The 12,934-nt window shown below is 38.3% G+C and overlaps 1 protein-coding gene across 1 annotated transcript in view; it reads right to left on the reverse strand.

Annotated features, from left to right (window-relative positions):
* LOC139740278 (glutamyl-tRNA(Gln) amidotransferase subunit A, mitochondrial-like) overlaps window positions 1-12,934 on the reverse strand; it is a 68,093-nt gene that overhangs the window by 43,869 nt on the left and 11,290 nt on the right. Inside the window, exon 8 of the mRNA XM_071650860.1 lies at window positions 9,105-9,297. Coding sequence (XP_071506961.1) covers window positions 9,105-9,297 — 193 coding nt within the window. The remainder of the gene's footprint in view (window positions 1-9,104; window positions 9,298-12,934) is intronic.

A 12,934-nucleotide genomic window follows, 5' to 3' on the forward strand; every position in this document is an offset into this window, starting at 1 on the left:
ATACTTATTCTGGTTTAACACTCAAATCAGTATTTTTGACACTCACAATTTTGGTTAGGAGATTGCCAAAATGAGATACGAGTTCTTGTTACCCTACTAAAGACATGTACCAAAAAAACCCCCAAAGGACAATATAATCAGTATTTTTACTCTATGGTAAGGTAGTTACAATTCTTCATCACTTCATATCAAGCCTAGAAAAATGAATTAAAGGTAGGGAATCCCATTTGCACGCCTTAAATGAAGAGTTGTATAAATACAGTGGTATGTTGAAGAGAGTATCATATTAGAAACTCCCATAAAGTATTGAAAGTGGAAGGTAACATTTAGTACATTTTTTTGACCGTTAGATTTTGAATTGAATTGTTTTCGGGGCTCACCGTAAATTCCAGTACATTACTAGGCTACCTTTGCAGACCCATGTACTGCATGTGTGTCCATCATGTATATTTTATGAAGAAAGTTCATCAACACTTACTAACATTTCTATATATATTCTTACCATGCACTCTATATGTTATTACATCAGCTCTTGTACTTTTAGATTTGTGTTTATAGATCACAAATAGAGAAGAATGCAACAAAAAGGCTTAAGTGTGGCTGACACACAGAACTACTGAGAAGTTGAGTTTTGTGCATTATTCAAATTTTAGATAACTGTTGACTTCCAAATTTCTAAGCAGTGGCCTAAGCAAGTCCCCTGAGGTTCATATTTAATGTTTTGCTGCATTTTGGGAGGTCTGTAAAAGGTATCCCCTACCTTTAAGGGAAATATTTCTCTATACTGCGGCCACCATACTGTAAACACTCATCTAATATGCTGGTAAATATCAAATTTAAGATACATCATTCTCTGTCATCTCATTATACCAGTGATCTAATTCTGTCAGTGGAACTTTGGATGGAAAATGGTGGAATATAAGGGCAATGCACTATCCCTAATGGTGTTTATGCCAATCCAGTCTAGCTAACCTACACAGCACATCATTGGTATTTTTACTACTAAAATTGGACAATATGACCACATCTACAGGTACATTATGCATGTTTATAAAATGATGTTCAAAAGCATGCAGATCCTAATCTTATGACTGCTTGAAAGCATACATGCGACCACGCATTCATTTTGCCTACATGCGTAATTTTGCATACCATTATCAGTGCATGACTGGTCTTCAGTACAGCATTTAAATGACCAGTCATTAGTGTTTTCAAGTCACAATAGTGACAAGGTGAGATTTTGTCATCTTACGTAACTTTCAAAAATGGGTGCCGCAGAATTTAATACAACTACATCAAATGAAATTCTGGACTTTGAGATGAGGGTGATTTATCAAACAAGCAAAACAAAAAAGAACAATCTCTAATGCCCAACCAGTAAGACCTATACCAGCTAGGAGCTTGATCGTATGAATCCTGTGCATCAAAGGATGCGAGAATTGCGCCTTGAGCATGCCAGAAAAAGACTCATCATCTCTGCACCCCCGCCTTTGGAAGAGCACTGATCATTCAAGACGCCTTGATACAGGTCAGGTTCTGTGTTAAGAAAAACCTTAAAGTTGCAAACTGATGAATTGGTAAAACACTTTATGGTCCAATGTTCTATACCTTAAAGGACAGGTTCACCTTCATAGACATGTGGGTTGAGTGAATGCAGCAATATTATAGGAACACATCAGTGTGAGTTTAAGGAAAATTGGGCAATTCGTTAAAAAGTTATGAATTTTTGAAGTTTCTATTCAGTCACGGCTGGATGAAAAGACTAATTAAGCTTGTGATGTCACATGAGTACAACGATATAAAGAAAGAATAAAGAAAATTCAACATATTTCCATTTTTCTCACCTAACAAAAGAACACTCGACTTTTCTCTTTCAGAAGGCAGAAGGAATTATATTACCCTTAACATATGTCAGTAGCAAGTCGAAGAAATGTGCACTTTATACAAAAATTGAAGTTTTGTTAAATTCTCTTTTTATTTTCCTTATATAGTTGTACGCATGTGACATCATACACTGTAGTAGTCTTCTCATCCAGCAGTGACTTCGCAGATACTTAAAATATTCATAACTTTTGAACGGATGGTCCGATTTTCCTCAAACTTTCACTGATGTGTTCTACTGATATTGCTGCATTCTCTCAATCCTAATGTATAAGAAGGTGGACTTGTCCTTTAAACATCAATAAACATATGATTACTAATTGCATCAGAAATGTAGATAATAGTAGATAATTTCAGGAGATGTTCTTTTAGATGTTCTTTTTCTTTCTCTTTTCCTTTTATGGAGGGAGGGAGTAGGTAAGGGATGTTGTCACAGAGTTTTAAACGAGTGTGATATCTACAGTGAACAATAATTAAAATGTTCTGGAAGCAGCATCATTCTCCACTTCTTTTCACGAAGTGACTTTAAGTTCATGCATACACAACATCACAAAGATACAGCATGTGTACAAGTTTGATTGCCATGTTGCTCATCTCTTTTGTTGGATCAGTTAGGTTGCCAGCAGGCTAGGCCTCACAAAAACACGACTTTTGTGGAGCTCAACACGCACACATTTCACAAACTTTTGCTTTTTTCTTTACCTAGCTGCAGAGTAATTTTTCCAAGTAATTCTGTAACGTTGCCAGAAATTTCATGACATGACTGTGCCCCCTTTAAAGTCACTCGGGTGACTGATGGGTGATGTGCTTCCCCCCTAGAACACCCACAAAACACCTGTGGGCAAGTGTCAGGGGGGCAACTTTGCCCCCCCCCCCCCATCCCCACTCTTACACCCATCCCCATTCCCCCTTTATCATAATCCGCGCATGATAACGGCATGCTACATACAAGGCTGAAGGTCGTAGAGGCGTTGATTAAGGTAGAGCCGACTGCTCTGTGAAAGGAAAAGTTGCTGCTCGCAAATTAGTCACTGGTTCATCAGCGCTGTCGAATCAGACAACCTGTGAATGCCGCATACGTTGCTCAGTGCTGCATGTACAGTATTCTATGCATCCACGACCAAGAGGAAGCAAAGTTCTTTCCATTATTGTTATAATTATTTTGTTTTGTTTTTTGCTGTCATTTTCCATAGGCTTACTACAACATGCTACTGTACTGCAGAACAAGAAGGTTGCCATAAAAATAAATAGGCCGACAAATAAAATGGCAGTGAATGTGCGTATAAGAAAAAAGAAATCACTCCATATGTTGTGCGTCAATGTACATATCTTCGTTGTGTGTTTGATATCCTATCAATATTTTTCATCACAGCATTGAGCAAAAAGGTACAAAGAGACTCAGAGGCCCGAATTCACGAAGGTGGTACAAATGAAACCATGGTTTAAACCATGGACAAAAACCATGGAGCGCCAAGTGTCGCACGGAATATTTCATTACGAAATTGGTCATTTCGTCGACAAAATGACCGTTTCGTTAATGCAATTATCATTTCGTGGACGAAAGGTTCATTTAGTTACAAAATGTTGTCATTTCGTTACAAAATAATCATTTCATCGATGAAATGACTGATTTCGTAACGAAATATTCCATGCGACACTTGGCGCTCCATGGTTTTTGTCCATGGTTTAAACCATGGTTTCATTTGTACCACCTTCGTGAATTCAGGCCAGAGAGTGGCAGGGACACTTCGGTAAAAAGAGAGAGAGAGAGACTGAGAGACAGAAAGGGAGCCCAAATCACACGAGATTCGAGGCAATCATTTGCAACTCTCCTGAAATGAATTGTGACTGTCTCTAAGGCATAGGCAACGTAAAAAAAATATATATTCTTGGAGAGTCTGGGATCAATGTGTCCAACCTAATTAAAACATTGTGTCTGTCATAGCCTTTACATATCAATGGCACATAAATCGCTCAGGAATTAATACATGGCATATCAGCCTGCCTCACTCACACACACATACACACACACACACACACACACACACACACATTACCATGACTATGATCTTTTACAAATAAACAAACACCATTTATTTCAAAGTTAACACGAAGTATGATGGGTAGGATTGCATAATTCTTATTATCACTTCCGATCAAATTCATACCTTATTTTTCATTCCTACCTATCTCTTTTTCTTTCTTTTTCATCCTTTTCCACCTTTTTTATTTCTTTCTTAAGTTCTATCTTTTTCCCTCTTCTTTCTTTTCTGCATATTATCTTGGTTTATAAGCAGGAACTTTGTAGTTATATCCTTAGATCATATTTCAAACTCAAGGAAAAAAAATATACTGCAGTTTTTCACCAATTCCAAGTTACAATAAAATCAATATACAGTGTCCTTGCATTCTTCTAGTGTAATGTATGTTAAAATCAAGAGCTGACGAAGACTGAACTGCAGATCACATTACCAGATTCACTGTATGAACGGAGTGTATGAGACGGGTAGCAGCTGCTGAGCATTTGTCAATTGTCATTAATTGCTGATACAGTAATTCATAGAATAAAATATGTTTGTGAGGTGCTGTCGTCAAAGCCATATCTATTTTGTACACTACTGACTGTGAATAATTGACTTCCCAAATACATGTTGAATAGTAAAACACTATGGCTTTCTTTTTTTCATGGCCTGATTTTTACAACAAAACTTTAATAGTATACATATGATTCATGATTTGGCTCACTTACAAGGAAACTCAGTTAGGCCAGTTTAGGAAACTTACATAAGAAACTTACATTCATTGCCATGAATGAGGAATGCAAAATTAATCCCCCCTCAATCTTCTCAGCTCTCCCCTATTTTTTTTATTATAATTTTTTTGATATCGCTACTCCAATTTGACTACATGATAGATAGAATTGATCTGTGCCAAGAGCTTGCAATAATTAGAGCAAAGCCCTTTCCACAAAACAACCGCCCCCCCCCCCACTCCCTAACATTCAATAACACAAACACAGAATGAGGACAGAAAAATCTAATAATGGCCATGGTAAAAACGAGTTTTGCAGAGCAGGCGGCGGGGAGGTTTCTTGGTCGCAGCTGTGCCCACTATTTCTGGCAGAAACAACAGCTCCTTGGCTGTTACAGTTTCTCTTGCATGCTCCAAATCCTCACACCCTTGCTATAATTGTGACCATGATGTATATGCACCAATAATGTCACTGACACTGTAGCAGGGCTGCCAACCATGTAAACAGTAAATTGTGAGGGCTGAAAAGGGGTATTTTTCATGAAAAAAGTGACATGTTTTGATAGCAAGATGTACAATTTGGGCAAAATAGTACTATCCATTAATCTGCTGTATTTTTGTAAAACAAAACTTACAAAATACTGCTACAAAGAGCAACCATAGTTTGCAACCGTGCTACAGCTACAAAACTGCAAAATCCGATCAATTTGGATGAAAAAATGACTTGAATATAAAATTGAAAATAAAGAGAGAAAAGTTTGATGTTTAAACCACCTCTCCTGTCTGAATTTCAAAGTCTGAGAATGTTTTGAAATTCAAAAAAAAAAATGTTGGTTTATATGGAAAGTGAGTCACTCTCAATCTCACTCAAATTTTCAATTCCACACAATGCAATTGAAGAATCACAGAGTTCCCGTTCTAATTGTTCCCAGTCATTCGCTCCGGTGAATCGGTTCTTCGTGCTGCAACAGATCGATGCGACGGAGGGCAGTCATGTGCACGTGATGAATGCGTAACAGCTGCAGGGGGGCAGCTCATGTTATGATAACACACCATGGAAGAACTGCCCTGCCCAGGCTACTCTACTTGCAGGTTACCACACGTCCAAAAATACACTCTCGATACATGGAAAATGTACATGTCATCTGCCGGTGAGTAATATCACAACCAGTAAAGAAGTATTTGCTGATAAGATTTTACATGCACTGGTTTCTATCCCCCCTTTTCTCATTAACAATAACAATTTTTATTGCAACTGATTGACAAATTGCCCTATATCGATGCTGATGTCGATGCAGGGCAATTTGTCAATCAGTTGCAATGAAAACATCTCGACGGCAGAATTTCATGAATTTGAACAATTTTGATACATACTTTAACCTAACACAAAGACAAATCATAAAGTTTCATATGAAATAATTATATGAATGAATGTAGACACATTGCATACTTTGTAATGATGATAACCACTGATAGCATGCATTTCCCACGGGGGAAAAAGGGATAGCATTTGTGACATATCACTTGCGATTGCAATGTACAGTATTTGTATACTCTTTCTGCCCGCAGAAAGCTACATATAAGTAAAGCTTATTTCACATCCCATGACCAATTTCCCTTTCGTTCTCATTGACTATTGGACTAATGATTTTTCTCAACTAAACAATCTCTTGTAGAGCAAATTAAGAGGTAATTATAGTAATCAAAATGAAAAAAAAAAAATTGTGTACTACCAACTTAGGTCAGTTTGACTGGTAAAATATATCCCTGTCTGAAATAAAGCACTATTGATGACTATAATCTGTGCCCTGAAAGCACCTTTAGTCAATGTTGTTTGTGGGTTTTTTTTCATCAGCTTTTCATGAGATTAAAATATCTTCTGCTATCATGTGACACAGCTTTTGTTTGTTGACTGATAAGCGGGACGATGGTTCATTTATCCTCATCCGCTGTAAACCTAAATCTTACACACTTGATTTAGTTGCTTTATTTCGTGCTAATATATGTGAAAACTAGTATCAGGAAATAGTGATCAAAATGCTATTCATATATTCCTGCTCAAGGCTACACTGTGTGAAAGAATGAAATGAAAACTGAAAGAAATACAAATGAAACACGTTTCTCGAGGTGCTCTACGGTGTCAGTTATTGCCATGAATAGAAATACATGTTTGGAGGAACAGACAGACAATACAATATATTCGACCTGTTCTTGGCTGAGACATGATATACCATATGTCCCCCCAAAAAATTACAATGGTCCCCTCCCCAACTATAGCTTAAAAAATAGCAAATCAATCCAAATACAATTTCAGGGTATGAAACTATAACATATTACCCACATCTTACAGAAAACCCCATCCAATTTGCTTCAGTGGTCAAAGAGAAATGAGGATTTCTGTAGAACATGTCAGGAATCCCTTTCCTCCAAGTTCTGTCCATTGTGTTCACATGTTAATATGAAGTTCCAAGAGCATGCAAGTGCTAAACTTGGAAGAATCACATCCATGACATGCTTCACAACAATCCAAATTTCTCTGTGAGTACTTGCCCGAATTGAATGGGATTTTCTGCAAATTATAGGTAAGACGTTATGCTTTTAGACTGTGAAAAAGCATTCATACAGTTTTGTCATACTGGAAGTATCAATGCAAAAAATCTGATTGTAATTTTTTTGGGACATATTGTACAGAGAACTATGAACACTCATATCACATGTGAACTCCTGTCACACCAACTAGGGTGACACAGACTGACTTGCCCACTGGTCCAGGGCAACTACAAAGTGTACATGTACAGTTGTACATTGTAAAAGCCACAGTTGGGGCAAGTGAAATGTAAGGGCATCCGCCTGTCAAAAAGGTATTGGTCCCTCACCTAAACACTCCCATTCAGGCATTGGGGAACAGTACCTGTTAACCCTTTCTGTGCATGGGACTATATATGGGCAGTGTGTACACTGCTATGTGGTTTCCTGTGCCTATTGGCACTAAAAGCGCACAAAAGGGCCAACAGATGCCCACCATCTACGAACAAGAGATCTGCATCGCAGGGGCGCAGTTAACTTGCCCCGTTACCCTTGTGTAAAATTTTCACATGAACAAAAAAAAAAGGGAAAAAAAAACCCAAGCAAACAAAGCAACACAGGGTGCTGCCCTCTACAGGTGACCAGGGCCCAGCTTCCTAAAAAGTTGATATGATAGCCATTCTTGCTGGAATGGCAATTGTCATGGTAATGACAAGAATCCAGCTTACTTCATAAATTGGCTATTGCTACGGGATGTTGCCATTCCAGCAAGAGTTGCTATCCTGACATCTTTTATGAAACGGGGCCCAGATCATCCTTCTGATTGGGTGCACATCCCTTGCAGGATACGTCAACAACTATTACGGGGGGGGGGGGGGGGGGGGGGGGGGGAGTTTTTCTAATATATAAACTAAGAGTTCCTTTCCAAAAGGTACCACACCCATTTTTGATGGAAAGGGGAAAAACCTGATTTTCATTTCACAAGCTTCAATGTACTTTCATGCAATGACTTAATATACTCATAATGGGACAAAGAAAATTTCTGTTAAAAAAAAAAAAAAAATCAAACTTGATGAAAAATTGGGTTTGCCTTTTCTTTTGGAAAGGGTCTCGTCATATGTTAATTCAGCAAATGCAAAAATATCAGAGAAATGCTCACAGAGAGTTTGAGTGCAGAACATAAGAATAATACTTGCCCTAGCTCCTACAGAATGTACAATATATTCATGATAAAATTTACATTAACATATCTCAATAACAGGGTTTAAAAAAATACCCATACATTTTATGTAACAACTAATGGAGTTCGTATTTGAGAAACTCCTTAAATGTTAATCCTTTCTTTATTTCTGGATACTAGAGTGACAGCACAAATATTGCTGTAGAATTCCTACCTACAGAGGGCAGTACATACAAATTGACTGCATTTTTTACAAATTCATACCATTAATATTATCCTGTCCAATACCTACAATTGAAGAGCTTCTGGGTTACAATTGGAAAAATACTAATCGCTCCTCCACGAATCAAGGGAACGTATCAAGATCACTTCTTCTTTAAATATTCCAAAGTATGTTGCTATGATACAGCAATGTCTGGTCTTTTTTCACAAACCCCCCCCTTTTTTTTTTCTTCCACAGCTATGGGAACCAGAAGGGCTGAAGTCCATGAACTTTAATAGCTCTTCTGGCTCTAAATCATTAACATGTTCTCTTTTGCACAGGCAAACCTGCCAGGTTGACTACACGCATATGATGTTTAATGTCATCGCCGAAATAAAGGGTTTTTTCGAGATGTAATAGAAGAAGAATATTGTCTTTCTGTTTTTCTCCGAATGACATATTTACGTAGATCCCTTTTGGCCATCATAAACAGTGAGACACAAGCGCCACATAAATCAACTAAGCCAGTGCTGTGACAGATTGATGCCTTCTGTGGAGACTCACCGAATTCGATGCCATCGTATCGGGCCATGTTCGACGCCACCTCCACCGCACAGAGCACGGAGTAGACGGCTATGGAATGCTGGGTGTGAGGCAGCGAAATGGAGCTGACTTTGGCCCCTGCCCTCTCAAACAGGTCTGCTGCCATCGACCAAGCGGCGAGGACGTCGGGGCTCAAACCTGGCGAGTGGTACTCCTGGAAACAGAATACACAGTGATAACACGGCATTGGTGTACAACATTTAACAATTAAATTGTATTTAAATACACACACGCACAAATATACATGTCTCAGACTTTCAAAAACAAGATGAACAGACTCAATTCATGAGAAATGTCTCTACAATTTTAGACTACAAATGTCAAAATTGATGAATTAACGATTGTATAGATCATATTAACCCGTTGAAGACACGAGTTCCGAGTCATACTCCGGCAGGTGTCTGGGAAATGCCTGTTGTAGCAAAATCAACCCGTCCTCAACGGGTTAAAATCATGCTTGAGTCTTGAGTCATGATGAGGTAATCTCTGTAGCAACTGCAACACATCTAGACTGGGATGGGTTGGTGCAGTGGAAGTATGTGACGTGCAAGTAAAAAGATGCAAGTAATGCAAGTAAATGCTAGTGTAAAAAAAAAATGTTCTTGAAAGCCAGCATCCTGTCACCAGTGGGAGGCTTCATCCTTCTAATAGCTGGAAGGGTAGCCTCCTGGAAAGCAGCAAGGGTTTGTGCTGTTACTACTTGAGATGGTAGACAGTTCCATATACGGTTGGCTTGAGGATAAAAGGAAAACTTGTAGGGGTCTATGGTGGCTTCAGGTAATGTAAGCTTGGGGCTGAGGTCGTTTCTGCTGATGTATCATGAAGATGGTGAACTTACAAAAGCTGGGAAGGAGATATTTACAAGTTGTTGCCGTATTTTGCTACTGTATTGAAGAACATATTGTATGTAGGGGGAGAGTGTGAAATGCCATTATACAGGAAAAAATTATCCATCAAGCAAACTGTGAAATACATGGTCAAAATCTAAAAAATGCCCATGTCTGTAAATTTGACCCTCAAGTCAAAGTCCATTCTTCCCTTTAATGCTTTTGTAAAATTTGAGGAAGCAATGGCAAAGGAAAGCTGTCCGCTTCTAAACAGATACAGCTTTTCACCTACCCACCCCTGCCCTACATAGAAACATGAATGTCTCTGGGAGAGTTTAGAATAGCACAAATCTTTACTTTCACTTTCTTTTGACAACAATGGGCTATGACACTCCCTCCAGACTGACAATGTAACTCGTCTACTTCAGACCCAAATCATCGATGTCAAAAGCTTTCTTCAACATGGCGCACAATTCACTTGTACTTTACAGCCTTTTGTTCGCAGCAAATCGATAGCCAGCGATTGCTGCTGCATTACAACCAGATATCTCTCACTTTCAGACCTCTCAAGATATATGGTGCAATGTCATATCAGATTCACCCTTTATGCGCGACAGACTTTGAAGAGTGTGTACAACACTATAGGGTTTGCTGTGCTGATCAGCTCTTACAGGATACAGAGGGTTAAGATAGAATTTAACAAAACACAGAAACATCCTTCAAACTGAACAGTAGAAGTTCATGTGAAATTGGACAAAGATAAGATAAAAAAATAAATAAATTCATGTAATTGTCAAATTACACCGATTATGCTCACAACTTGCAATGTGTAAATCAGCATAGATCTACCTTATTAATGAAAATAGATTTGAGAATGGAGTGGTATTGTTCTTGAACGCAATATTGCAGGAATTCCTTTCATTTGCACACTCATTTGCCTTTCAATATCAAGACAACTTCAAAATCTCAACAATATAGCAAGAAATACTGGTATACCACAATTCCGTTAAATGGCCAAGTCCACAAGTTTTTTTTTGTAATAATCTGCTAATATCTACAAATCATTAGATATCAATATCTACACATTAGCAGGTTAACACCAAGTGGTATGCAAAGACAAACAGAGCTGACATCAAACTTTTCTGTCTCATTATTATCTGGGCACTGAGTAAAGGTGCATCAGCCATGAACCGCTCATGACGAGCACAACAGCAAAAAAGTTTGATCAAAAGGGATCAAAAGTACGGAAGTAATGAAATCTGAAAGATTTGCTAATCTTTGCAAGACAATTCTTGAACAGTTGATATGAATATGCAAGTAGTGAATTGATGATGTCATCCCTGCACAGCTTGCCATACAAAATTTTGAAATTTCCAATTTTTCTTTCAAACACAATTACATCCCAGTCTCAAATCCTGACAGATGATTATTTTGAAGTTAGTCAACCAGGTATATCATTATGTTTTACACTTTGATAGCAGAAAAATTTAATTTTTGACATTTTTTTTTTGCCACAATAAATGGAAGATTGTGAGGAGATGACATCAGCTCACTCATTGACACATTAATGTGAACTGTTCAAGAACTGTTTTGCAAAAAAAGAGCAAATCTTTGAAATTTCACAACTTCCTTACTTTTGATCTGATTTTTGACCAAAATTCTCACTGATGTGCCTGTCATTAATATCTTACTTTTTCTCCCCAGACCAAAGCCCCCATTCCACTGACCACCAGAGGCTCATCTGAGGTACCCAAAATACAAAAATGTCAGCATTCTGATGAGTTCCGATGAAGTCTGATCTGACAATCTCCAGAGACTTGCACCAAGGCTCATCACCAATGCCAGAAGAGCACTAGAACCTGGACTCAAGTTAACTTGTCCAATGGTTGTTCAATCATCGGAAACTCAAGAGACTGTCATAAGACATCCAGGGGGGCATTTCATGAAGGAACTTGTCGGATAAAATATCTGACAAGTCAATTATATCCGACAAGTTCAGTGAAATCAGCCAATCAGACTAAAGAATTTCTCAAAACTTGTCGGATAAAAGAGACTTGTCAGATATTTTATCCGACAAGTTCCTTCATGAAATGCCCCCGGGTGGTGGACATACCCAATATCACACAACACAAATCTAACACACATTGGATTGACTCAACACTTATCCGACACTGACTGGACTTGCAACTGGAAATGGCGTCCGACGGCGAACTAAGCTCTGAGCTTAGTTCCCTCAACGGACGACCTTGCCTCATGGGATCACGCCCAACATGGCTAACACTGATCCGATGGTCCACCAAGACGAGGCAGATTCATCAGACTGCAATCCGATACATTTCGGTTGGTTGCCAGTAGCAAAAATCTCTGTTTCCAATGAGTGACCGAGAAAAAATCTCTGTAGAATGGGGGTATTACTTTTATCTGGTCTGAAATTCCCCTTAAAAAAAAAAAAATGGTTTCTTGCATGTCATGGGCTAATATAGACTTTCATCTTAATGAGAAGGTGATCTTCAATGACATCATTCAAATTACATGAAAACTGAAACAACAGCTCATCATATTATACTGACACCAACACATACAAATTTGACAGGTAAGACTAATGTGAAAGTCTGTGAAGTGCAATTTGGAAAAGTATCTGTTTCACTTTCTGAGACATTATCTGACCCGTGGTATTACGACACACATGGGACTATTAAGCATGGGATAGAAGGTCTGTGGACTGTGAGATAAAGGATGAATGGTGTGGGATACGGTAACTTGATTGAAACTGCATGTTTTGAAATGCTATTGAGAGAGATTAAAAGTCCTTTCAAAGATAACAGACTCAGGACTTCCTTGTATTCTTAGTATTTCACACCCAAAGGTTGGTACAGGGCTGCACAAAAATCCACTTTTCTACTTGTCCGACCTGTCTGTCAGACCAGTAGGTACCCAGTTTTTCCCTTTTTTTACTGGTCCATT

The sequence above is a fragment of the Diadema antillarum genome, unplaced genomic scaffold (genome assembly GCF_040938485.1).
Source record: "Diadema antillarum isolate AM-2024a unplaced genomic scaffold, OU_Dant_1.0 seq00000846_RagTag, whole genome shotgun sequence".
NCBI classification, from domain to species: Eukaryota; Metazoa; Echinodermata; class Echinoidea; order Diadematoida; family Diadematidae; genus Diadema; species Diadema antillarum.